General features: G+C 43.0%; 1 protein-coding gene across 5 annotated transcripts; it reads left to right on the forward strand.

Annotated features, from left to right (window-relative positions):
* Positions 1 to 1,702: 1,702 nt before the first annotated feature.
* LOC119261889 lies at positions 1,703 to 20,967 on the forward strand. 5 transcript variants are annotated; one of them, XM_037531931.1, is made up of 4 exons: positions 1,703 to 1,954; positions 8,421 to 8,572; positions 19,023 to 19,213; positions 19,733 to 20,967. In XM_037531931.1, exon 4 carries the CDS (start codon positions 19,765 to 19,767, stop codon positions 20,644 to 20,646), a length of 882 nt encoding a protein of 293 aa, XP_037387828.1. In that variant the 5' UTR covers positions 1,703 to 1,954; positions 8,421 to 8,572; positions 19,023 to 19,213; positions 19,733 to 19,764; the 3' UTR covers positions 20,647 to 20,967. The 5 variants fall into 5 exon arrangements, 4 of the variants coding, with proteins under 4 accessions (XP_037387828.1, XP_037387825.1, XP_037387826.1 ...); XM_037531928.1 differs by having other exon boundaries at positions 19,736 to 20,967; XM_037531929.1 differs by having other exon boundaries at positions 19,026 to 19,213; positions 19,736 to 20,967.
* The last annotated feature ends 3,007 nt before the right edge of the window (positions 20,968 to 23,974 follow it).

Here is a 23,974-nt window from a genome sequence, read left to right on the forward strand (position 1 = left end):
AACTGAAAGCGTTTAGAGAAGAAAAAGGTTTCTCAGGGAAAGTGAAGCAAAATGAGCTGCCTGCTTCACAAATCGAGATGCTGAAGGAATTCTAAAGGGATTTAGCTGAAACTATCAGTGCATTATTAGCTGATACGTTAGTAGAAGTATTCCACCAGAAGTTCTACAGGCACATTGCTTCACATGTCCAAGGCAAAGTAAATGGCATCATTGGCCATTATGTAAAGACGGGCCTAAAGACTGACAGAACAGAGGAAAAACTCTGGAGCTGGACAAAATAACAGGTACATTGCACACATGCCAGGAGACCTGAATTCTGAATACAAACTTGCAGGAGAGTCTGGTAAACACTCAGTCACATGCCGAGAAGATCAGGAACCCCACAAAGGCACGTACCATTCTGGATATCAGAGTCTTGTCAGAAACCACTGGCACCAAGGTGATCATCCTGACAGAGGACAGCCATGGCAAGCTTACCAAAATGCAGGGAAACCCAGTCACTACGCCTGTCAGTCAAAACTGTGACATTGATCTACAGACCAAAGAGTGACCAATACCCAGACGGCCATTACGACGTGCTCATCAATAATCGAACAGCGTAACCAGCCAAAACAAGAGCTGCCTGTTTCATGCTTTAGCGAGAGGCTTGAAACCAGAGGCCAGTGAAGAGGAGGTCGCTTTGGAAGCAAATCGCCTCCGATCTGTGGAGGCCGACGCCATCCTGAGACACTCAGGCCAATGGGAGCCTTTTGTCAAGCGCAAAAAGTGGACAGAAGCCATCAGAGGAGGGGACTGGTACATGGCAGAGGGAGCTGCACCAAAAAGTCATGGTGAAAAAGATTGTAGAGAACAAAGAGGTGCTCAGTAAAGAGGTTGGAAAAGTAGAACTCTACAAGGATTGGCAAAAATATGCAATTAAAAATTCCGGTATTGGGCAAATCATCAATGCAGATCACCACCCACCAGTGAGTAGTATGTTGGAAGCCAGGAAATTAAACCAGAATAGCAAATTAGCTGAAGCCATGCTTGAAGTGGCAAAAGACTCATCTCCTCTGGACACCAATCTGATTCCTAATGTGCAAAACTCTCATGGCCGTGAACTTCCAACTGTTTATGTGCCAAAAGAAATACATGGTGAGTTTCTCAGTACCACATCAGATTCCTTCAGGAAGCACGTAGCCGTTGCCATTAGCACTGACAATATTGACAGATTATATATTCAGTAAAATGTACACATCCAAATGAGAGATGACTTTCACTGAATGGTCTGCAATACGATTAACAGTTGATCAAAGCGGAAACTTTCAATTCGTGCCAATTTGTGTTACATTTTTTCTGGAATATTCACACCTGACGAGGTGTTTGGCAAAGAAGTACCAGGAAAAGTACAGTGATCTACTGTCCTGATGTTCATTTAGACACCGGTCTGGATATTCATAATGAGGATTGCAATTTTGTTTACTGCAAATAAAAATTTCATCTTACAATCCAGGGGCCTCATTACACAAAAACAACTGCTTTCCTCATCTCAGAAGCACAAAATAAGGAACTATCTTCAATGACCATTGCAAAAGCAAGTTTGTTTTACTATATTATCTGTTTTCAGGATGTTTGAATGATTTCTGTAACCCATTCAGATATTTATGGAAACATCTAGTTGATTATATATGCCAGAAATTGTTTTGAATGTTATATATGTGATGGGTAGAAGCATAGAGGGGGCTTTTATTTTGACACTGGTGTTTTGATTGATCTCGGCTTCACCCGCTATATAGTCTCGCGCAGGGAGAACGAAGTATCGTTTGATCTCGTGGGGGCAAATCTGAGCTCGGCGTCGGGAAGATCCGTGAAGCTGTATGTTGCTAATGTGCATGTTAAACTTTTGGGGAAGACCATAGGAACGTGACTGAGCCTGCTGGCGCCGTGTGTGTGCGAGAAGCCCACATTTACACAGGTACGGTTGCTGTTTAAATGCTTTGTAAATGCTGGCAGTTACGATATGTATTACTGTCGTAGTATTGTCAGGTATTGGTGGTTTTTATTAATAATAACCACAGGAGGTCCCAGTTTAGTGTCTTAATGATGGTTTGTTTATTTATTTTAAAGGGAGAGTGGGGGGCTTTCTGAATCAGCAGTGTGGCGTGGCAGATATTGTGTGAGCCCCTGGGGATATCTGAAGTACTACAAAGTGAAGTTGCGCTGTGCATTCCACCTGCTACAGTTAACCGGTCTGTACGGTCAGCAACAATAGCCACTGCTTTTTCTTCTTCCCCTTTTTTAATACCTCTGCATTACATCATTTTTAAATAGTTAATAAAGGAATATTTTAGTATATTATTGGGAGGCTTTTTGACCCAGGGCAGCCCCTAATATATTTTACCCCTGGTTAATCTGGTGCCTTTTTAATTTAGGAAGGACGGTTAGGAGGCACACGCTGAAAGGTAGAGGATATTCAGCTCATTTAAGCCGGGTTTCTGTCCCACCTATATTGACGGTTGCTGTGTCACGTTTGGTTTATTTTTGATTTGATTAGTGTGGGTGACTGGAAGTATATTTATGTAATCTCTTTTCATTGTCTACTGATTTTATTTAATCACAGTGTGTAATTTAGTATGGGGGGTTGAACCTAGGCTGGTATTGTGGTTCCTTCCTTTTTTTTATGCGTGGTTATTTTACCATTAGTAATTAATAACCCATCGAGGCCCAGATTGTGCTAGGGTGATGTGATTTTAGAAGTGGGTCTGATCGCTATGATGTGTGCAGCTGTCAAATTTTCTATCCTTAATAAACCTGTTAATATACCAGCCTCTTAACGTCTCTGCGTGCCTTATTTAGGTAATTCTTTGGGTTGGTTACCGAATAATAATCGAATCAGGTAGCCCTCGGGTCACAATTTGGAATCAGGTAGCCCTCGGGTCACATATAGATCATTTTTGTGCCGTAGAGATAACTGTTTTATGACACATTCGTTTTTTTCTGTACTCAAAGGAAAAATTCAACTGAAGCAAAAAAAAAATTCTCAAGACAATTCCCTCATGAACAGATATTCACATATTAAAAAAAATAATAAAAATGTGTTTATGAAGGAATGCTCGTTTTAGAACTTGTCAGGACTAAACTGAACTGTAGATTCAACAGACTGACACCGCTGGCTTTGGTAATTCTACCAATTGTGTGGTTTTGTACATCACAGCCTGTTCAGAACAGACTTTAAGAATCTGTTCCTGCTCTATAACGTCTTAATGGTCAGAAGCAGCGCATTTATCTGACCTGCTGCCGCGATATGAGCCGAGCAGAACCCTCAGATCATTAGGAACCGTCAGCCAGTCCTGCCGAAGGTGGAGACTAAACGCAGCGTTTAGATAATGTGCTGCTCTTAAATGGACCCAGTGGACAGAGAGTGTTAGAAGAGCCGACTCTGGACACTTTAAACCAGCCTGAAAACGATCCTGCTTTCAGCTCAGATTGAACCCTGTTAGCTCTACTGTATGTTTAGCAGTTCTCTAACGCTATTGTTATCCTAATTAAATCTTATTTCATCTTTAATTTGACATTCAGTTTAATGATTCATTTCTTTTTAAAACTGAATTTGAATGATCTTTGTATGTCCTTGTTTGTAAAGCATTGATTCAAAGGTGCTGCATAAATAAAGATTTCAGAAACTCGCCCACTCTGTCCAAAACGTAGAGCGCCCGTCTTGTGATCCCACACAAAACTCTGTTTGGTCATTGATTAGAATCCGCCTATTACCATCAACTCACCTGGGCACGGGGGAGATGGAAAAGCAGAGTATTCTGAGACTCACCTGAGCAGTCAGGTGTGTTCATAACCTCTACTTTTTTACTCTTGTTGTACATGAAACTTTAGATTGTTCACTTTCAATGAGTTTAAATGTGTAACTGATTTAGTAAATTACACATAAACTGCGGTGCCCTGCTCCACTCCTGCCTCTGCTGCACTGAATAAGGTAAGTGCTGTTACCACAACACATGACTGGGATTAGTTTCACAACCAAAAAGCAAATAAATGTGAGTGTTCAGGTAGCTGGCTGATCAGTTGGGCTGGACAAGCTGTAGAAGAACTGTCTTGCTGTATTATAGAGCGGTAGTTTGCCTTTCATCCTCTACTCTGGGCCAAATGGTCAAACTGTGCTTAAGCAGCCTTTGGCCACTCAGTCCCTGAACCAGGTTGGACTAACAGGCTGAGAGTGAAGCAGCTAAAGCCTCTGGAACAAACACCAGACTCGTAGAAATTTGTGCCTGTGAAATACGTCTAAAACAGAAATGTGGCAAAATGCTGAGCAACACTATCGAGAGGTCAACATTAACAGTTGCTCAAGGGCAACCAAACTGAGAGAAGTGGTGACCATTTCATGAGCCCTTCGCTGTATTTTTATTATATTCGTGAACAAAACAAATATCTCAGTGAAATCAGGACAAACAACAGGTAACTTAATCAGGCCTCACCTTTAAGACACACAAAATAATGTCTCAGTGCTGCTGTGTGCAAGTTACTACAAATGCATAAGAAGTGTCATGCTTGTAAATGTCCACCAGGTGGCAGTAGAGAATAACTAGTGACAGGAGCACCCATAATTACACACTGATCTCGTGGTCTTTACAGTGTTGCAGTTTCACTATTTAAGCCAGTTAGTTAGAAGAGTTTATCTAGAACCCAAAGCTCTAGATACCTGCACTGACACACACAAAGATGACAGTGATCTGAAGGTCACTGAAGCCCGGCATTTACTTACAGCCCACATGCCGCATGGAATGATGGAAGGAGGGGGCTGGATGTGGTTGCTAGAACCCAGCCTGTTTACTGCATTAGAGAGCCGCATCTCAGCCACCTTTAAACCAGCTCTGCCACAACCGACCACCACTAGCAGAAAAAACAGACCCTTACAACAACTTCCCTGCTGGGTGGGACTTACACCATCGCACAGTGCCACCCAGCTCAGGGACTGGAGGCTGGCATTTCTGCCAGTAAAATCATGACCACTTCATTCTCTAACACTGACGTATCTCTTTACTTTATTTCTAAAGCAGTTCTTATAACAGGTGTCGTCACAAAGCAGCTTTACAGAAAATCCAAGTCCAAGTCGCTGAGATGGCATCGAAGGTGCTGTATAATCCACAGTGGTCTTGGTCCCTAATCTATGGATTTTATAGTCCCTGCTGTCTGGAGCTCGTGTCTGTAGTTTCAGCCCTGAATCTGGCCTGGTGTCTGGAGCTTGTGTCTGTAGTTTCAGCCCTGAATCTGGCCTGGTGTCTGGAGCTCGTGTCTGTAGTTTCAGCCCTGAATCCGGCCTGGTGTCTGGAGCTCGTGTCTGTAGTTTCAGCGCTGAATCCTGCCTGGTGTCTGGAGCTCGTGTCTGTAGTTTCAGCCCTGAATCTGGCCTGGTGTCTGGAGCTCGTGTCTGTAGTTTCAGCCCTGAATCTGGCCTGGTGTCTGGAGCTCGTGTCTGTAGTTTCAGCCCTGAATCTGGCCTGGTGTCTGGAGCTCGTGTCTGTAGTTTCAGCCCTGAATCTGGCTTGGTGTCTGGAGCTCGTGTCTGTAGTTTCAGCCCTGAATCTGGCCTGGTGTCTGGAGCTCGTGTCTGTAGTTTCAGCCCTGAATCTGGCCTGGTGTCTGGAGCTCGTGTCGGTAGTTTCTGGCCTGGTGTCTGGAGCTCGTGTCGGTAGTTTCAGCCCTGAATCTGGCCTGGTGTCTGGAGCTCGTGTCTGTAGTTTCAGCGCTGAATCTGGCCTGGTGTCTGGAGCTCGTGTCTGTAGTTTCAGCGCTGAATCTGGCCTGGTGTCTGGAGCTCGTGTCTGTAGTTTCAGCGCTGAATCTGGCCTGGTGTCTGGAGCTCGTGTCTGTAGTTTCAGCGCTGAATCTGGCCTGGTGTCTGGAGCTCGTGTCTGTAGTTTCAGCCTTGAATCTGGCTTGGTGTCTGGAACTCGTGTCTGTAGTTTCAGCCCTGAATCTGGCCTGGTGTCTGGAGCTCGTGTCTGTAGTTTCAGCCCTGGAGCTGCGAGGCTGATGTAGCTAATGAACGGTCTTCAGACAGTTAGCATGGTGCTAATGTGTGTAGGACAGAAGAACAGACAGAATTCAGGCTTTAGTCATGCTAACGTACTTCAGTCCATGTTAATAGAAGAAACCACGTAAGGCCGTTGGAGACTGGGCGCTGTGCTAATTGGTGTACACCAGCTTCCATTACTTTTTAGCTACATTAGCTTTGTAGCTCCAGTGCTAAAACTAAAAAAAGGCTTCGGACACCAAACATGTTCCTCATGAGCACTCCACTGAACTGCGCTCAGGTATATAAACTCCACCCACTTTACTCTGATAGGCTGCACTCAGGTGTATAAACCCCACCCACTTTACTCTGATAGGCTGCACTCAGGTATATAAACTCCACCCACTTTACTCTGACAGGCTGAAGTCAGGTGTATAAACTCCACAGTTCATATGGAATGTTGGAATATCTGGAATAATGAGTTTTCTTTGGGGACTATTTTGCCGCACAGCGCCCTGCATGTCTCCCTCCACCATGAATGGAGTTGAAGTTCTCTAAACTCTCATAAAACAGCGTCTCAGTCATCAGGCAGTGAATTCAGAACCAGTTCATGTAGGAACTTTCTCTGAGGAGCTTTTAGAGGGGGACGTCTGGTTCCCATCACCACCACTGTGAGGAGCTTTTAGAGGGGGACGTCTGGTTCCCATCACCACCACTGTGAACAGCTCTGACTCAGTTTATCTAGAACAGAGAACCGCTCTGAACCGCTCTGTTTACATCTGGACCAGTTAATTAAGTAGGAATTTTGAAAAATAATCGTATAACCACGCCCATTCCGAGTACACAGTCTTCATTGCTGCACAATTTGACCAAAAATGAACACAGAAAAAGTGTTTAATTATGAAACTGTGCATTCTTTCAGTTATCAGGAACATATTCAGAACTGCTCTCCGAACATTCATAACGTTTGGCCCTGTTTATACTAACACTAATGCTAATGAAGGGGCATTATGCACAGACACGGAGCTATTGACACTACTGTGAAGGGCTTTTATGCCGTGATCTGCTGTTCCTGCCTGTATTAGTATCATACCGATGCTCTAAACAGCCCTGTTTGGCCACGAGAGAGAGATTTAATTGTGTACGTTGACTCACACCACACCGGAGATGATTATGAGGGTTATAGCATCACACAAGAGTCATGAAGCCTGAAAATTGCCCACAGCAGAAGCAGCAGGACGAGAAAAGGAAGGTCTGGAAACTCGGCTTAGTTGCTGGAGCTTTAACGATACTACTGGGAGAAGTTTTATTTTTAGACAGTACACGGTTACTTTTTTCGATATTTTAGCACTTTTCCTTTTTTTTTTTTTTTTTTTTTGCGTTTGCCTATGAATCTGTATTATTTTTGTATGAACTTTTTATGTGTTTTTTATGTGTGTCTGTATTTTTAGCGCAGCCTGAGCAGGAAGCTGTGAAACTGGCTCCTTGGGTCGCAAGCTAGCGTCATGTTTCTCATCGCTCTGAAACAAATGGACGAATGGACAAACTGACATTTTTCAAACGTTTGTCTTGCTGACTCGGGATCCCAGCTTCACAGCCCCGCTGCCGGGTTCAGATCTAACTGTGAATTGACGGAGAGCGAGTCGCTCTGAATAGAAAGAGGCTTTTAAAGCTTGGAGATCAACCACATCAACACTGCCTGGAGTTTGGAAAAGCTGGAGTCACGGAGCGCAGTCGGCACAGACTGGGCTCTGTATGACAACCTCAGATACAGGGTCACACGCTGTGTTCAGAATGACCCCTAATCGTTATTCAGTACATTTGAGTGCGAGATGGAGAGATCACTTTATTAACCCCAGAGGGAAATTCTTCTATTGCTGCAGTACAAATCACAATAAAGAGCAAACGAGCAAAATGAACAGGAGCAAAGTTACCAGGGATAAGAAATGATCCGTAATCACTACTGCCTACAGTATAGAGTATGACCTTGCTTAATGTTTTTAACAGAATAGTGCACTATACAGTAAATAGTGCATAATGTTTGATCAAATAGTGCACTATACAGTAAATAGTGCATAATGTTTGATCAAATAGTGCACTATACAGTAAATAGTGCATAATGTTTGATCAAATAGTGCACTATACAGTGAAAAGAGTACTATCACGGATGAAAAAGTGCACTACGTCGAGAGTGTATTGGTTTAAACACTGCACTGTATAGTGAATCGGGGGTGGTTGTGGACACCGCAACACGTCGCAACCTGCATTCCATCTCTCCCTCAAACCTCGCCTCTTGTATCACCTCAACTCTGCCATCCCCTGACTCCTTCTCTTCCCTCTCAGTGGAATCGGCCACAGATACACTTCTGTCTTCCATATCATCTTCTTGTGATCATCTATGTCCTGTCTCTTCCAGACCGTTGATCATCTCCACCTGCTCCCTGGCTGACTGAGGCTCTACGTAGCAACCGACGGGCTCTCAGACTGGCTGAGAAACGATGGAAGAAGTCAAGACTCACTGCCGACCTTCTTTCCTATCAAACTCTTCTGTCCAAGTTCTCTAAAGAGGTGACTGCTGCTAAATCTTCTTTCTACAGAGAGAAGCTTGAGGCATCTGCAGCAAATCCACGTAAACTTTTTAGCATCTTTTCTTCCCTCCTTAACCCTCCCCCTCCTCCTTCTCCCATCTCTCTTACTGCTAATGACTTTGCTTCTTTCTTTAAAGAAAAGGTAAATAAGATCTGTGACTCCTTTTCTCTGACTCCAACCACTGTATGCCACTACTCACTCTCTCCTAAAACTCTTACCTGCTTTTCTTCTCTTTCAAATGAGGAAGTACATAAACTACTAACATCTTGTAACCCTACCACCTGTCCTCTGGATCCCATCCCATCTACACTGCTCCAGTGTCTCTCATGAACTTCTTCCCTTCATCTCCTCCATCATCAACAGCTCCCTGTCATCTGGAATGGTTCCATCTTCTTTCAAGGCAGCTAGGGTGGTCCCCATCCTAAAGAAGCCGAGTCTCGATGGCACCGACATCAACAATTACCGACCGGTATCTCTCCTTTCCTTCCTTTCTAAAATTCTCGAACGTGCTGTTTACAACCAACTATCTGTCTTTCTCTCTGAAAACCAGCTACAGGACCCCAACCAATCCGGGTTCAAACCAGCCCACTCTACTGAAACTGCACTCAACGCAGTTTCAGAGAAACTCCATGCAGCAAGGTCAGCTGGACTGTCATCAGTTCTGATTCTTCTCGACCTCTCTGCAGCCTTTGACACTGTCAATCACAAGATTCTTCTGTCTATCCTTTCTGGCCTTGGCATTTCAGGAACAGCATGGAAGTGGTTTGAGTCCTACCTAGAGGGGCGCTCCTACCAGGTAACATGGAGGGGCTCAACATCCACTCCATGCAACCTCTCCACTGGTGTTCCTCAAGGTTCAATTCTGGGTCCTCTCCTATTTTCTCTCTATACCCGCTCACTCGGACATGTTATTTCTTCTCATGGCTTTTCATATCACTGCTATGCTGATGACACACAACTCATCCTTTCTTTTCCCCCTAATGACACACAGGTCTCGACTCGGATCACAGCATGTCTGGCAGACGTTGCATCGTGGATGACAACCCACCACCTCAAGCTGAACCCAAGCAAGACGGAGATGCTTTACATCCCGGGATCTTCTGGTATTCGGTGTGATCTCTCTATTCCCTTTGAGAACACCCTGATTACTCCATCTACAGAAGCTCGTAGTCTTGGGGTAGTTGTAGATGACCAGCTCTCTTTCTCGGCTCATGTTGCTAACCTGACTCGGTCATGCAGATTTCTCCTTTACAACATCCGGAGAATTCGACCTTTTCTCTCTAGAGAGGCCACACAGGTACTCGTTCAGTCTTTAGTCATCTCTAGACTAGATTACTGTAACTCCCTTCTGGCTGGTCTTCCAATGCGTACCATCAGGCCCCTGCAACTGATCCAGAATGCTGCAGCTCGACTTGTCTTCAACCTTCCTAAGTTCAGCCATGTCACTCCACTGCTGCGTTCCCTTCATTGGCTTCCTGTAGCAGCTCGCATCAGATATAAAACCCTGATGTTGGCCTACAAAGCCAAAAATGGTCCAGCTCCTTCCTACTTGAGATCAATGGTGAAAGCTAGATCCGTACCCAGAGACCTTCGTGCTTCAAGTACGGCTCGACTTGACCCTCCATCTTGCAGATCACAAGGAAAACATGCCTCCAGACTGTTCTCTGTCCTGGCACCAAGGTGGTGGAATGATCTTCCCCTAAGTGTCCAAACAGCAGAATCACTTGCTGTCTTTAAACGAGGTCTGAAGACCATCTCTTTACACTACACTCATCTAATCACTAACACTGTCTATTAAAGATCTTCACCTCTTTTATTGTTCACTGTATTTTATTACAAACTTTTTTTCAGCAGGTTTAGTGTTGTGTAGACTCTGTGTTGAGTTGTAGGTATTTTTCTACTTGTTGTATTTGTTTTAGGTCTCAATGCACAGATAACTTCAGGTAGCAATTTAGAGCAAAGCTCTTTAAAATTATGTCGACCTTTATTAACATGAGATATTCTGAAGTAATGACAAGCACTTTTGTAAGTCGCTCTGGATAAGAGCGTCTGCTAAATGCCATAAATGTAAATGTAAATGTAAATGTTGTGGACGCAGAAACAGACTCTAACACAGGTTCATTAACGAACAAAATCAAGCTTAGCGAATACAGCAGGGGGGCTCGTACTAACTGTATTACACAATCAGACCGTCACGCCTACTCACACGCTTGTGTAAACAGCCCAGACGCGATCAGCTTTAACCAAACGGATAGAAAAGCTCTGTCGGTAACATTGTCACAGTCATGGCTTCAACTGACACACTACAAAGCATGAACTGTAGCGTCGGTGTAAATATGCAGCCGCAGTAAATATTTACCACCATTCTGTTAGCTTTGCTTCTTCACTCCTGCATGGAGCTCCTCAGATGAGAGTATATCTCGGAGAGGAAGCGTGTATTTTACGGTTTGTACAATCTTATAATCGAACACTAACATGGTTGCCTTTCTGTGCATGAGCGTCATCGTGCAGATACACAGTAACTGGATGTTTCACGGATTAAGAGCTGAGCAGCAGAATGGATGTATGTGAGAGGGAGAGAGAGAGAGAGAGAGAGAGGGGGAGAGAGAGAGAGAGAGAGAGGCCTAGTGAAGCCTCATGCTTTCTGAGCTCTGTATACTCTGATACACTAACAACATGTAGTCTGTACAGTAGCAGACAATAAAGAGAGAAATAATCAGACTCTGCTTTCTTTTCTTCATTTCTTCGTACCAAACACTACACGTTCGGTGTGGCTTCACCCAGATCAGATCGTCTGAATGGCTCCACTGAATTTACCTTCCTCATTCTGGACCTGGAAGTGACCACCAAGATGGAGGAACCAGGAGTTTGGCTCTGGCTGGGGCTGCAGTCTGTACCTCAGTGCTGGAGGAGGTGCAGTGTATGCCTGGTGAAGTGGAGTGAACTAAGCCACGTCTCTGAAATTCTGCAGTGTCTCTCTGGTACCACCGTTCCAAGGCTGAGGGTCACGGCATCACTGACGTAGATGATTCTCTCAATGAAGATCAGGAGAAAGATCTCAACTTCAAGTGGGACAGTCGTGGGCTGGAGGTTAGGGAACCTAACCTGAAGGTCGCTGGTTTGATCCCGAGCCGACGCTCCATGACTGAAGTGCCCTTGAGCAAGACACCAAACCTGGGTGCTGTGGATAGGGCCGCCCACCGCTCTGGGCAGGAGTGCTCACTGCCCCTAGTGTGTGTGTGGTGTTTGTCTGCACTGATGGGTTAAATGCAGAAGTGAAATTTCCCCGTTGTGGGACTGATAAGGATCTCTTGGGATCTGTGGATCTGTGTTTCATGTGTAGCCCATCCCAGGTCCTGGTTGTGTTCATGATGAAGCTCAGCACATCTATGGAAATGTTAACTTTGAATTTGTGGAGAAAAAACCTGAATAATGGATGTTTTGAAGTTCCCCTTTATGGTGCACGTAAGAGTAGTAGCCTCAGGCTCTGACTGACCTTCACTAATCAAGTGTAAATGTATTGCTTTATATACTCATAATGGCTCTTAATGAAATATTCTTTAAGCAGGATTATCTACACTGAAGGAAAATTGAGAGAACCTTAACTAAACAGAGCTACACCATATTTGGAAAAGTGGGACATTTCACTGACCAACTTTGTGTTTCGTACATATATAAACAAATTAGAATTTGACGCCGGGAACACATTCACAAAAAGTGACAGATGAAGAATCCAAACCCCGACTTAACCAGCCGTATGTCTGGAGCAGTGAAGTTTGTGTTTGTGCGCAGGTACCAGACGCCCAGCTAGCCCGTAAGGCTCTGGGCTGAAGCCGAGATTAGGCTCAGCCTATACATGACAAGTGACAGGCGTGACGGACGTGACCATGTAGGGGTAAACAGGAACAGACGGAAGAATGTTCTAAACGCAGTCACAGAGCAGAACACAATACTGAATATAATGACGTAACAAAGCACTAAACACTTTACAGAGCAGTGCATTTCTCCACAGAGGCCTGTTTATTGCTGTTACATCACGTTTAAATGACACCGAGTGTTTGGGAAATGAGGACACTGATTGTTGCAGTTCTGCAAGTGGAATGTCTCCGTCAGCTCTCCGTGGTCGTCGTCACCCGATTCTCCTCTTCATGATGCGCCACGCATTTTCAACAGGAGACAGATCTGGACTGCAGACAGGTCAACAGTGTGTGAACCTTCACACAGGGATGCAGGGAGAACTCAATGTCCATTTGTCCCAGAAACAAGCTGAGATGTGGACTCATTTGTCCTCAGCACACAGTTCCACTGTCTTTCAGACCTTCTGAGATGAGCTCAGGTGTTTCTGCATAGAATTGATGTATGATGTATTTCTCCTTACATGGCGGAGTTTAAAGCTGCATTTCTTGATGCAGCAGCAGGCCGCGGTTTTCTGAAGCACTTATGAGCCCATGTGGCTCTATTAAACACATCAGCGTGACAGTTTCTCCTGCATACTGGGAAAATGTATTTAAGGTATACAGTTGAAACAGTACCACTTTATTTGGACGGTCCACTCTAGATGTTTTGTAAATGCTCAGTCTGTCTTTCCCTAACATTCACCTAAATTTCCATTAAAGGCAACTGAACTTCAAGTTCAGTATGAAAGAGTTTATTAAACCTATCCCTGACCCTAAGCCTAAGCCTAACCCTAATGTCAAGACAAAACCTACGCATACTGCTCTAACGATAACCACGATGTTGGTGAAAGTCAACTGAACGTCACCAGAAGGTTTAAGTATCTGTAGAGCATTTACAGCGGACCATCCAGGGAAACTTGCAGATACATTTACACTGATTATACCTTTTTGTCTGACAGTGTATCTGCAAAAAGGGGCAGTCGTGGGCTGGAGGTTAGGAAACCACCGGTTCGATCCCCAGAGCCGACAGCACATGACTTGAGGTGTCCTTGAGCAAGACACCTAACCCCCAACTGCTCCCCGGGTGCTGTGGATAGGGCTGCCCACCACTCCGGGCAAGTGTGCTCACTGCCCCCTAGTGTGTGTGTGTTCACTAGTGTGTATGTGGTGTTTCACTTCACGGATCGGTTAAATGCGGAGGTGAAATTTCCCTGTTGTGGGATTAATAAGTGTCACTTAATACTTAATAATAATATTAATCAAAACAGAGAGGCAAAATGCACAGGACAGACAAAGTCAAAGAGGTAAGGAGCCAATAAAACAGGTAAAACCAAGACAGGTGAAAGAGAGTAGCAGTAGAGGAAAGAATGATCGGTCTGCACTGGCATGACCTGAGACCTTCAGAAGGAGTGAATAAGGTCAAACAGCCTTTATCGGGCAGATTCGATGACATTCAGGCGAGGGTGGTTAGAATTCAGGTGACAGGGATCTGGAGACTGGCCGATGACGGAGACTCCAAACAGAGAGATACGAGAAATAAAGAAAAACTGGTGATATGGAGAACAAGAGACCAAAGAAACCCATGAATGGAAGTATTTCCTTAAAAACTACAATAACCATCATATGATCTTAGTTTAATGTGGTTTCAGTGGATTTTGGTTGTTTTTCTTCATAACAAGTACAAAAAGTTGCTAACAGCATGCTAATGTCTCAGTAGCTAGCTAACTTTCCCGTTCCACCTTAAATAGTCCAGCAGTTCTGACACCTAAAGCGCCAGAATGTACCTGCTGCTCCATTTAAGGTGGAACGGGAAAATTCAAACAAGAATCTGGAGAATCTCTGACTTCAGCTTCATATCACTGAAGAATTAGGGGGGGTGATAATAAATAATTGCCCCCCTCTTTGAAGGCGTCTGATCCCTAAATGTAACTAAAGCCCAGCAGTGAGGAGCTGAACTTTCCCCTCCTGCTGTCCCTGCAGACGGGCAGGGTCGCCTACAGAGCGCTAGTAGCTGATAATGAAGTGATGCTCTTTTATTAGCGGGTCTCATTTCAGAGGGAAGATCTCAACCACTGCCCTGTAGCTCAGGAACAAGGGGCAACACTCCAAAACAAGGGGTAGGGGTAAAAAGGAGAAATGGGACTGGACCTTTTGATTTCTTTTCAGAGTTTTCACCCTATTTGTTTTCTTAACATGTAGAACAACCAGCTCTACGTTTTCTGAGCACTCATGTTGTTGGAAAAGTGCACTTGTGTATTTTGGCTCTCCTGCTTCTCCTTTGCTCTGCTCTTTAGCCACATCCTTGTGTCGTGTGTGTGATCCTGTCCAGTAATCACTCCCAGGTGTTTCTTGTTGGTGTTATCCAGTGGTTAAAAACATGAAACATAGAAACTATAAATCACTTCAGACTGAATCTTTATCTTCTAGTGACATAAACACATTTCTAAAGCACTGAAGATAATTAGTAACATGGGAAATTATGAAATCTATGAACATATAAAATCTAAATGAAGATATAGGTCTGGCTTGATCTGGCTTGAAACCGTGGACCCCCCCCACCCCACCAGTTATTTTCTTAAGTTATTTAGAAATGGGTCAAGAAAAAAAAAAACAGAATGAAACATCAAACGGACATAAAATGCATTGTAAATACGCTTTCATCTTATCTCTGCTAATGAAACTAACATAGAAAACCGAAGGGAGCCGAGTTCATTCAGGGCTCTTATCTTAAGCACCTCATCAAAAGAGAGATAACACTTCAGTGGAACCTGGATGTGGAGACAGAGAAATTCCAACTAAGTTCCACCCTAAAGGACAGTCCAGTCTTAATAAAATTACTTTTCTTTTAGCAAACTATAAGCCTCTGTTAATATTTCATTTTAGCAGACGTTTTAGATGCAGTCCGGTGAAATTAAATCAAAAAGAAGCACTGCAATGTTTATTTGATCACTTGAGGTTAAATTAAAATTGTGATATTATCTAATTTGTTCTATGTTTCATGTTCGACCAATGGTAGTGTGGCAAGCCAGGTTTGTTCTCGCACCATTAAGTACTTGTAACGGTGGGGACCGATAAGGTGGACGCACGTGCTGAATGAAGCGAGTTTTATTTTGGGCAAATCCAAAATCTGGGTCAAGACGGTCCAGGGTCATGTAGCCAACACAGAGAGATTAGGGTTCAGATTTGACGAAAGAAACGTAGACTGAAAGACACAACGGAGAAACACACCAAACAAATCAAACATCCAGACATCAAACAGCACGTCAAAACACACAAAGACTAGCAAGTCAAACAAAGACCAGCACAGACCAGGGCAAACACAGGGATAACGAGGGACAGGTGGAAAACAGGTGGCAACAATCAGGGGCCGAGTCACAAAACAAGGGGGCAGGACTGAAAACCAAAACAAAGAAGCACATGGACGATCAAAAGTAAACAAAAAGCACATGAATGAGTGGGAGGAGCCAATCATGACGGTACTTTAGTATCAACTGCAGGCCATTTATCTTCCGAGAGAGATTACATCACTTGTTCTAGTAGGTGCATATGTTCTCCCAATGCATGTGGTGGGAAGTGAACTTGCGAGGCAAGTCTCTTTTTCGGAAAGCATGTATCCAGACTCTTCAACCACACAAACCTTTCCTGTGTCTCTCCTTATTTCCATCATCGGGTCACATGTTCAACCAGAAATGGTCAAATATTGAACCATTGTTAACGCATTATTCATGGTGCATACCATGCATTCTTAAGAGCCCATATAAGCAGATCTGCTTATGAATCTTGTGATGAATGTAATGTTGAGATGCTGAATAATTGCCAATATTAACATTTGTGAATAACTGTGTCTTCTGCGTCAAAGGGTGACATTATAAGCAATACAAAACCATGGAGTACTAAAAAGCTAAGAATACTTATTCAAAAACATTTGCATATTGAAATAACTTAGATCAACATGAGGTGCAAAATGCCAACTGTGTTTTGCAAAAAGGAAAGCAAAGACAAACGACGCAAAGTGATTGAGCAGAAGGTGAGAATTAATAATCTGGGAAAACCTAAATCTGATGACCAACTACAAAGCTCTGTCTACGGCCTCTGTCCATATCAGACGATGATGCGGACTCAACAAATTGAAGCTGTTTTGACAATTTGAAAAGAGCCTACAAAAGAGCTCCACCCACTGGTATCTCACAATGAATCAGTCAAAATTGTGAAATATGCAGTCTATAGCACCATATATGGCATCCAACATATCAATGACCTCCAGCTTAATACATCAAAAACTGTAAACTGTTATGGATTACAGGAAGAAACAGAATGTAAGAACTCTAGTGCAGGTTTCGGGACCGGCTGTCAAATCTTTCAAATGTTTCAGAATTCACATTACTGATTCTCTGAAGTGGAATATCTGCGATGGACTGGCGACCTGTCCAGGGTGTATCCTGCCTTTCGCCCGAAGACTGCTGGGATAGGCTCCAGCACCCCCCCCCCCCCCCCCCCCCGCGACCCTGACGGAGAAGCGGTTTGGAAAATGGATGGAAAATGGATGAAGTGGAATATTCTGATTATATCATTTAAAAATCTCACCAAAGGCTGTTCTTTTTGAGATCATTTAAAAAAAATATCTGTTGGTTGGATCTTATTTGTGCACTATCACAAGTGTTCTCCCATCATCTGTTACACTTTGATATGGAAATATAGATATTTAAACTTATAGATATTTAACACATTGTAGGGCACATTGTCTGTAAAGACAGCTGCCAGACGCAACTGGAATATCACGTCTTTCAGTTGATTCTATTTATACTCTGCACTCTCTGTGGATGTTCACCACCGTTAGCCTGGCTCTAATTTAACACTGCATATCCAAAAGAACGCCAGCAGAAATCAGCACTACTGTACTGTACTGTACTGTAGGGTTACAGAGTGAAAGGTTCTAGAGCTTGGTGTTAGAACCAGTTAGGGAACAAATTACAATGACAGCACTCTACTATCTCTACTGACTTCACGCTCAGTGTGATGTCAGAGGGGCTTCAGGGGAGGGGCTGATGGGTACTCGGTTTGCTGTGATGTAATGTAGTGTAGCATTTAAAGTGGGACGCTGGGTCAGAAAAGCTCACTGTAGCAGTGATTCTAGGCTGGACGGCCAGTTTGGAGCGTCTGAATATTCAGGACTGAAGCCCTGAAGATGCAGCTCTAACAGCTCCAGCGCCGAGAGACTGGAAATCTCAGTAAATAAACTTTACATTTGTCTTTACATTAAACTCTCCAAGCTGGGACTGACCTCTTAGACACTGACAGTATAATGTGTTATTAACACTACTTACAATGCATTGTATTAACAATTCATAATGTCTAATAAACATTATATATAATGTACCTGCTGCTCCATTTAAGGTGGAACGGGAAAATTCAAACAAGAATCTGGAGAATCTCTGACTTCAGCTTCATATCACTGAAGAATTAGGGGGGGTGATAATAAATAATTGCCCCCCTCTTTGAAGGCGTCTGATCCCTAAATGTAACTAAAGCCCAGCAGTGAGGAGCTGAACTTTCCCCTCCTGCTGTCCCTGCAGACGGGCAGGGTCGCCTACAGAGCGGCGCTAGTAGCTGATAATGAAGTGATGCTCTTTTATTAGCGGGTCTCATTTCAGAGGGAAGATCTCAACCACTGCCCTGTAGCTCAGGAACAAGGGGCAACACTCCAAAACAAGGGGTAGGGGTAAAAAGGAGAAATGGGACTGGACCTTTTGATTTCTTTTCAGAGTTTTCACCCTATTTGTTTTCTTAACATTTAGAACAACCAGCTCTACCTTTTCTGAGCGCCGAGAGACTGGAAATCTCAGTAAATAAACTTTACATTTGTCTTTACATTAAACTCTCCAAGCTGGGACTGACCTCTTAGACACTGACAGTATAATGTGTTATTAACACTACTTACAATGCATTGTATTAACAATTCATAATGTCTAATAAACATTATATATAATATTGTAATTTATTATTATTTCAACCTCGAATTCGTGGCCTTTGCTCATTTTCTGTGTAGAACATATAAAATAACCCATTTTCAGAGCTTCACTCTGTTCACCCCCCCACACATTTTATATTACACATGTGGTGCTGGGCTGAACCCACGGGGAGTAAAAGTGTGGAGGTGCTGTGTCCTTCACTCTGTTCTCCTCCTACATGGCCTGCTGTCAGTATGTGTGTGTGTGTGAGTGTGTGTGTGTGTGAGGGTGGACAACATGGACAGGCTGCTGACTGGCTACAGCTGCTAAAGGAGATCCCTACGCTGGACACTGGTGATATTTAAACATATCACATAAGTATTTGTACATTAATTGTTGTGGCTGTATTGATTTAAATAAACAATAATGTGGTGGGTTACTAGACCACCCAGTAACACACACACCAACACCACACCAGGGTTAAATATTTTGCAGTCTGTTGTCTTTTGATCCTCGATTGTAAATGAAATCTTTGTTAATCTTTGTCTCAGTGAACATTATATCTTTGTTCACACCCTCCTCCAGCAGTGCTATTTGGACCAGAGTGTCTTGAACATTTCCTCCACCTTCTCTTCTGCTGTATATAAGGAGGTGATCCATCAGTCCAGCCTTACCTTCAGCCAGAGAAGATCTCCACAGAGTTCTTCACCACCTCAGCAGGAGAACCCCTCCACAAGATCATCCACCAGAGGACAAGAACGACATATTCTTTACAGGTAATCAAATCCAGCATCTTTTCAACACCTTTCAAACAAGTACAAATTCTTTGACACACACACACACACACATTTTATATACATATACATATATATATATATATATATATATATATATATATATATATATATATATATACAGTGGGTTCTTGGAGTCATAGACTACTAAATATGGATTTATTTAATTTAAACTTCACAATAAACATAACATTTCATTTAAAACAAGTTAAAGATGTTAAATGAAGAGTAAGTTCAAAATTCTGCACTATTTTATTGTTATGCTGACAATATAATTTGTAAATCAGCATTTTCTATTAAATTGGAAGCATTTTCAGTTTTCAGACCTTTGGAGCCAACTGTATCTACCTACCTACCTATCTATCTATATGTGTGTGTGTGTGTGTGTGTGTGTGTGTACAACACTTTATTTATTATTGAGAAGAAACTCAGTTGTGATCACCTAATTTAATACCTTACTGCTTAAATCAGGGGTAAATATATTTCATTTCCTCTAACCAGCAGATATTTCACTCAAACCACTAAAGCTCAAAATGACTCAAGCTATCACTGAACTTCAAGTCTCTACCAACATGAAGAAAGAAGAAGATCTTAAAAAACAAGGTTTCACCAAAGTTGATGGTAACCTCAACAGTGGTACTACAGGGCCTGAGGTGTTCCTGTGGTACAAAAAAGGGGGCGTGAAATCTGTCACCAGAATCCAGTGCTCCTACAGGAATGAGATGAATGATGGTCTTGGTGCTGCTGGTTTCCAAAAGATAAAGGAGAACATCAATATAGGCACCGAAGGTGATGCCATATTCCTGTGGTACATGACTGGCACCACCACGTCTGACATCGCCATCATGGATCTGAAGGTGACCACACTACTGGCAGAGGAGCCGAGACAGTTCAGCGCTGGCTGGGAGCGCCTGGGTCTCGATCTGAACCACAACACTGGTGGAAATCCAGTTTACCTCTGGGTGAAGAGAGATACCACGACCTACATCAGCAACATTACAGCCTCGCTGAGTTTCTCTGAAGATAAAACCCTCTTTGACCATGGATACATCCGTGTGGATGAAGACACCAACCGTGGAGCAAGCCCAAGTTTGGCCGTGTTTCTCTGGTACCGCCGTTGCAAGTATCCAGACGTTTCCATCACTGACATCGATGTTTCTATCAGTGAAGAACAGGAGGGCAGCCTGCTGAAGAAGGGCTACTTGAAGGTCAATAAAGACCTCAATGCTGGCACCAATGGAGACTCTGTGTATCTGTGGTACAAGCACAGCGAAAATCCTGCCATCCAGTTCCTCACCGTGTTAGTCGGTAATGATGCTCTGCAGGCTTATAAAAGTGCTAAAACCTGCAAGGTTGTGGAGAAAAACCTGAATAATGGCAATAATGGAGTTCCTCTTTATGTGGCCTATAAGTGAGAGCCCGAGCCTCAGGCTCTGTATCACCCTCAGTAATCAAGTCTTTATCCTTTGCTTTAGATGCTCTCACTGTAGCAGTTAATGAGATATCCTGAAAGGCTGATCAGCGTCTGTGCTGACTGTCCAGCCTTTATTAAAGATCTAAATTGAGAGAATCTTGTACTGATTTAATAAAATCACAATCATACAGAGATTTATTATCAGCAAACGCCATGTTTAAAGATTGTATCTGTTTTAATGGATAATCTAAAGATTGTATAATCCAACGCTGTGTTCGGCTCCATCTCTGGATTTCTGTCCTTTCTCTGATTAAAGCACCATAAAAGCCTGTTGCCGTTTTCTGAGTCTGTGATTATGTGAATTTGGATATTTTTTCAACTAGAAAAGTTCGGTTACACTTTACATGACAGGTCACAAATTTCATAATAATTATACACAAAAGAGAACCAAATATTTGATATTTATATATGAATTAACTGCTGGTTATTGCACTGCAAATGAAGAGGTAAGTGTTCAATCATATAAATAAATAATGCCTTCTACAAGACAAGCAGCCTATACTATACCTATTATAAGAGTCCTTGGGCAAGACTCCTAACACTACCTTGGCCCACCTGGATGAGAGCGTCTGCTAAATGCCATAAAATGATAAACTCAGTCCTGTTAATTTATCTCCTGATCACATTTTCCTCCACTGTGCAGTGTTGTGTGGAACACAGTCCTTTGCCTTTACTGGACACTTTCATCCTCCTCCCCATATTCAGCTGCTTCACTTCACATTTTCACCATTAATTACTCCTTAGTTCATATTGCTGAACCATTAATTAGCACTTTGTGTCCCTACAAGTAAAGTGCCGGTCTTCACCTCTTACACACTAATTACCCTATAACTTCATGATTAAGAGCAGCCTGTACACAACCCACTGTGAAACGTGAGTGGGCGTACTGGTTAGGCCTAAAACACTGGCTACTCATTCAGAGACACATGCGGGCAGTTCCTCTGATAAGCAACAGAATGAAATATGCACATGCTCACAATATCTGTCATGCTGCTGTCCTCATATCTGAAATTTGGTGCCAAAAGGGGTCTTTTTGGGGTGATGGCATGGAAACCTCACCAGGATCCCTAAACAAACTGCCATTGGATGAGATGTGCAGGTATGAAGGACTTGTTTTAATTTAATAAACACAATGTAAATCAGTTTATGGTGGAGGTCCATTTAAACGTTTAGTGATAGTGTGTGTATATTTTCTACTTTACTCAAGGCCACATTAAAACAAGTAGAGAGAAATTAGGGTATCAGTAATTCGTCAAGGCTTATTCATGAGTTCTAAGGATGAACAATAAATATTATCCCTTTACTGGGAGGGACACAAAGTAGTAATTCCACACAGTAAACACAGGAATTAAACGTGGTAATAACGAAGACAGTGACTGCACAATTGAGCCAAGTGCTTTTGAAACATTGGAAATAAACAATAGTAGTGAAAACAAGGGTGTAAACCAGCCATTTGGGGTGTACTTAGTGTACTTCTGGTGCCGGTCCCAAGCCTGGATAAATGGTGAGGGTTGCGTCAGGAAGGGCATCTGGCGTAAAACTTGTGCCAAAACTATCATGCGGATCACAAATATGATATCCATACCGGATCGGTCGAGGCCCGGGTTAACAACGACTGCCTCTGGTGCTGTTGACCAGCAGGGTGCCGGTGGAAATTGGACTACTGTAGGTCAAAGACCATCAGAGAGGAGAGGAGGAAGGCGGGTTAGAAGGCAGCGAGAGAGAAGGAAAGGCAGGAGTGTGGAGGTTAGAGTAGGGACTCTGAACGTAGGGACAATGACTGGTAAAGGCAGAGAGCTTGCAGACATGATGGAGAGAAGTAAGGTAGATATTCTGTGTGTTCAGGAGACCAGATGGAAAGGAAGCAAGGCCAGGAACATTGGAGGTGGATTCAAACTGTTCTATCATGGTGTAGAGAGGAAGAGAAATGGAGTAGGGATAATCCTAAAGGAACAGCTTGGGAAAAGTGTTCTGGATGTAAAGAGAGTGTCAGACAGGATCATGAGCCTGAAGTTGGAGGTTGATGATGTGATTTTGAATGTGGTCAGTTCATATGCACCACAGGTTGGTTGTCAGTTAGAGGAGAAGAGGAATTTTGGAGTAAGATGGATGAAGTGGTAGATGGTGTCCCTAGAGAGGAGAGATTGGTGATTGGTGCAGACTTCAATGGACATGTTGGTGAAGGGAACAGAGGGGATGAAGAGGTGCTGGGTATGTATGGTGTGAAAGACAGAAATGCGGAAGGTCAGATGGTTGTAGATTTTGCAAAGAGAATGGAAATGGCTGTGGTGAACACGTATTTTCAGAAGAGGGAAGAACACAGGGTGACATACAAGAGTGGAGGGAGATGCACACAGGTGGATTATATCCTTAGCAGGAGACGCCACCTAAAGGAGATTGGAGATTGTAAAGTGGTGCCAGGGGAAAGTGTAGCAAGGCAGCATAGGGTGGTTGTCTGTAGAATGAGGTTAGAAACAAAGAAGAGGAAGAGAGTGAAGACAGAGCCAAAGATTAGATGGTGGAAGCTGAAGGAAGAGGATGGTTGCAGGCAGTCGCTGGGAGATGTACGGGTGGCTGTTTATTAGGAGGAATACATTTTGTAGAAATCTTCAATTAATGGAATGAGCATTTAAAAGCTGCATTTTACTCTTGTTGTGTTTATCTTATAATAAAGTTACTTGGATGATCTGAAAGATTTGCAGAATTCGTCATTTATAATATAAAACAGAAGGAACTGGCTGAGGGGCAAATACTTTTTCACAAGCACAATCATCTACTAATACAGTGAGATGATTTTACTTCATTAAACATCTTAAAATAAGTGCACTGTAAAAAAAGTTTGCTTGCACAACAACAACAAAAAAGACCTGGTACCGAATTTCCCCAGTTTTTTTCTTGTTCACTCAACTTCTCTGAATTCTTTGCGATACTGACTGACATTTCTTCGTTAACGCTAAAGAAACATTTAGTTGAGCTGAGATGAGAATATTTGTTGTACAAAGAAGCACAACTACTCTCGAGCAAAGCTCTTTGAGTTGACTTTCATGTTTTTTTGTTTAACAAATAAAGAAATAGGAGGGGTACTCATTTTTATTCCTTTGTTGAACAAAGAAAGAAAATGTAGTTGATGTGACCGTTACTGACCGTCACTAAACAAAGCTCTCTGAAGTTGGAAATCAGCACTAAGGAATGTTAAGTTGTGCTGTTAAACGTAAAGAACACAGCTGGAGTCGAGCTCTACAGTGAAACTGTGAACGTGTAAAGAAATA

The sequence above is a fragment of the Pygocentrus nattereri genome, chromosome 20 (genome assembly GCF_015220715.1).
Source record: "Pygocentrus nattereri isolate fPygNat1 chromosome 20, fPygNat1.pri, whole genome shotgun sequence".
Lineage (NCBI taxonomy): Eukaryota > Metazoa > Chordata > Actinopteri > Characiformes > Serrasalmidae > Pygocentrus > Pygocentrus nattereri.

Excerpts from the sequence above, each read along its gene's own strand:
- LOC119261889 (XM_037531931.1), top strand. The coding sequence starts at position 19,765 with ATGACTCAAGCTATCACTGAACTTCAAGTCTCTACCAACATGAAGAAA.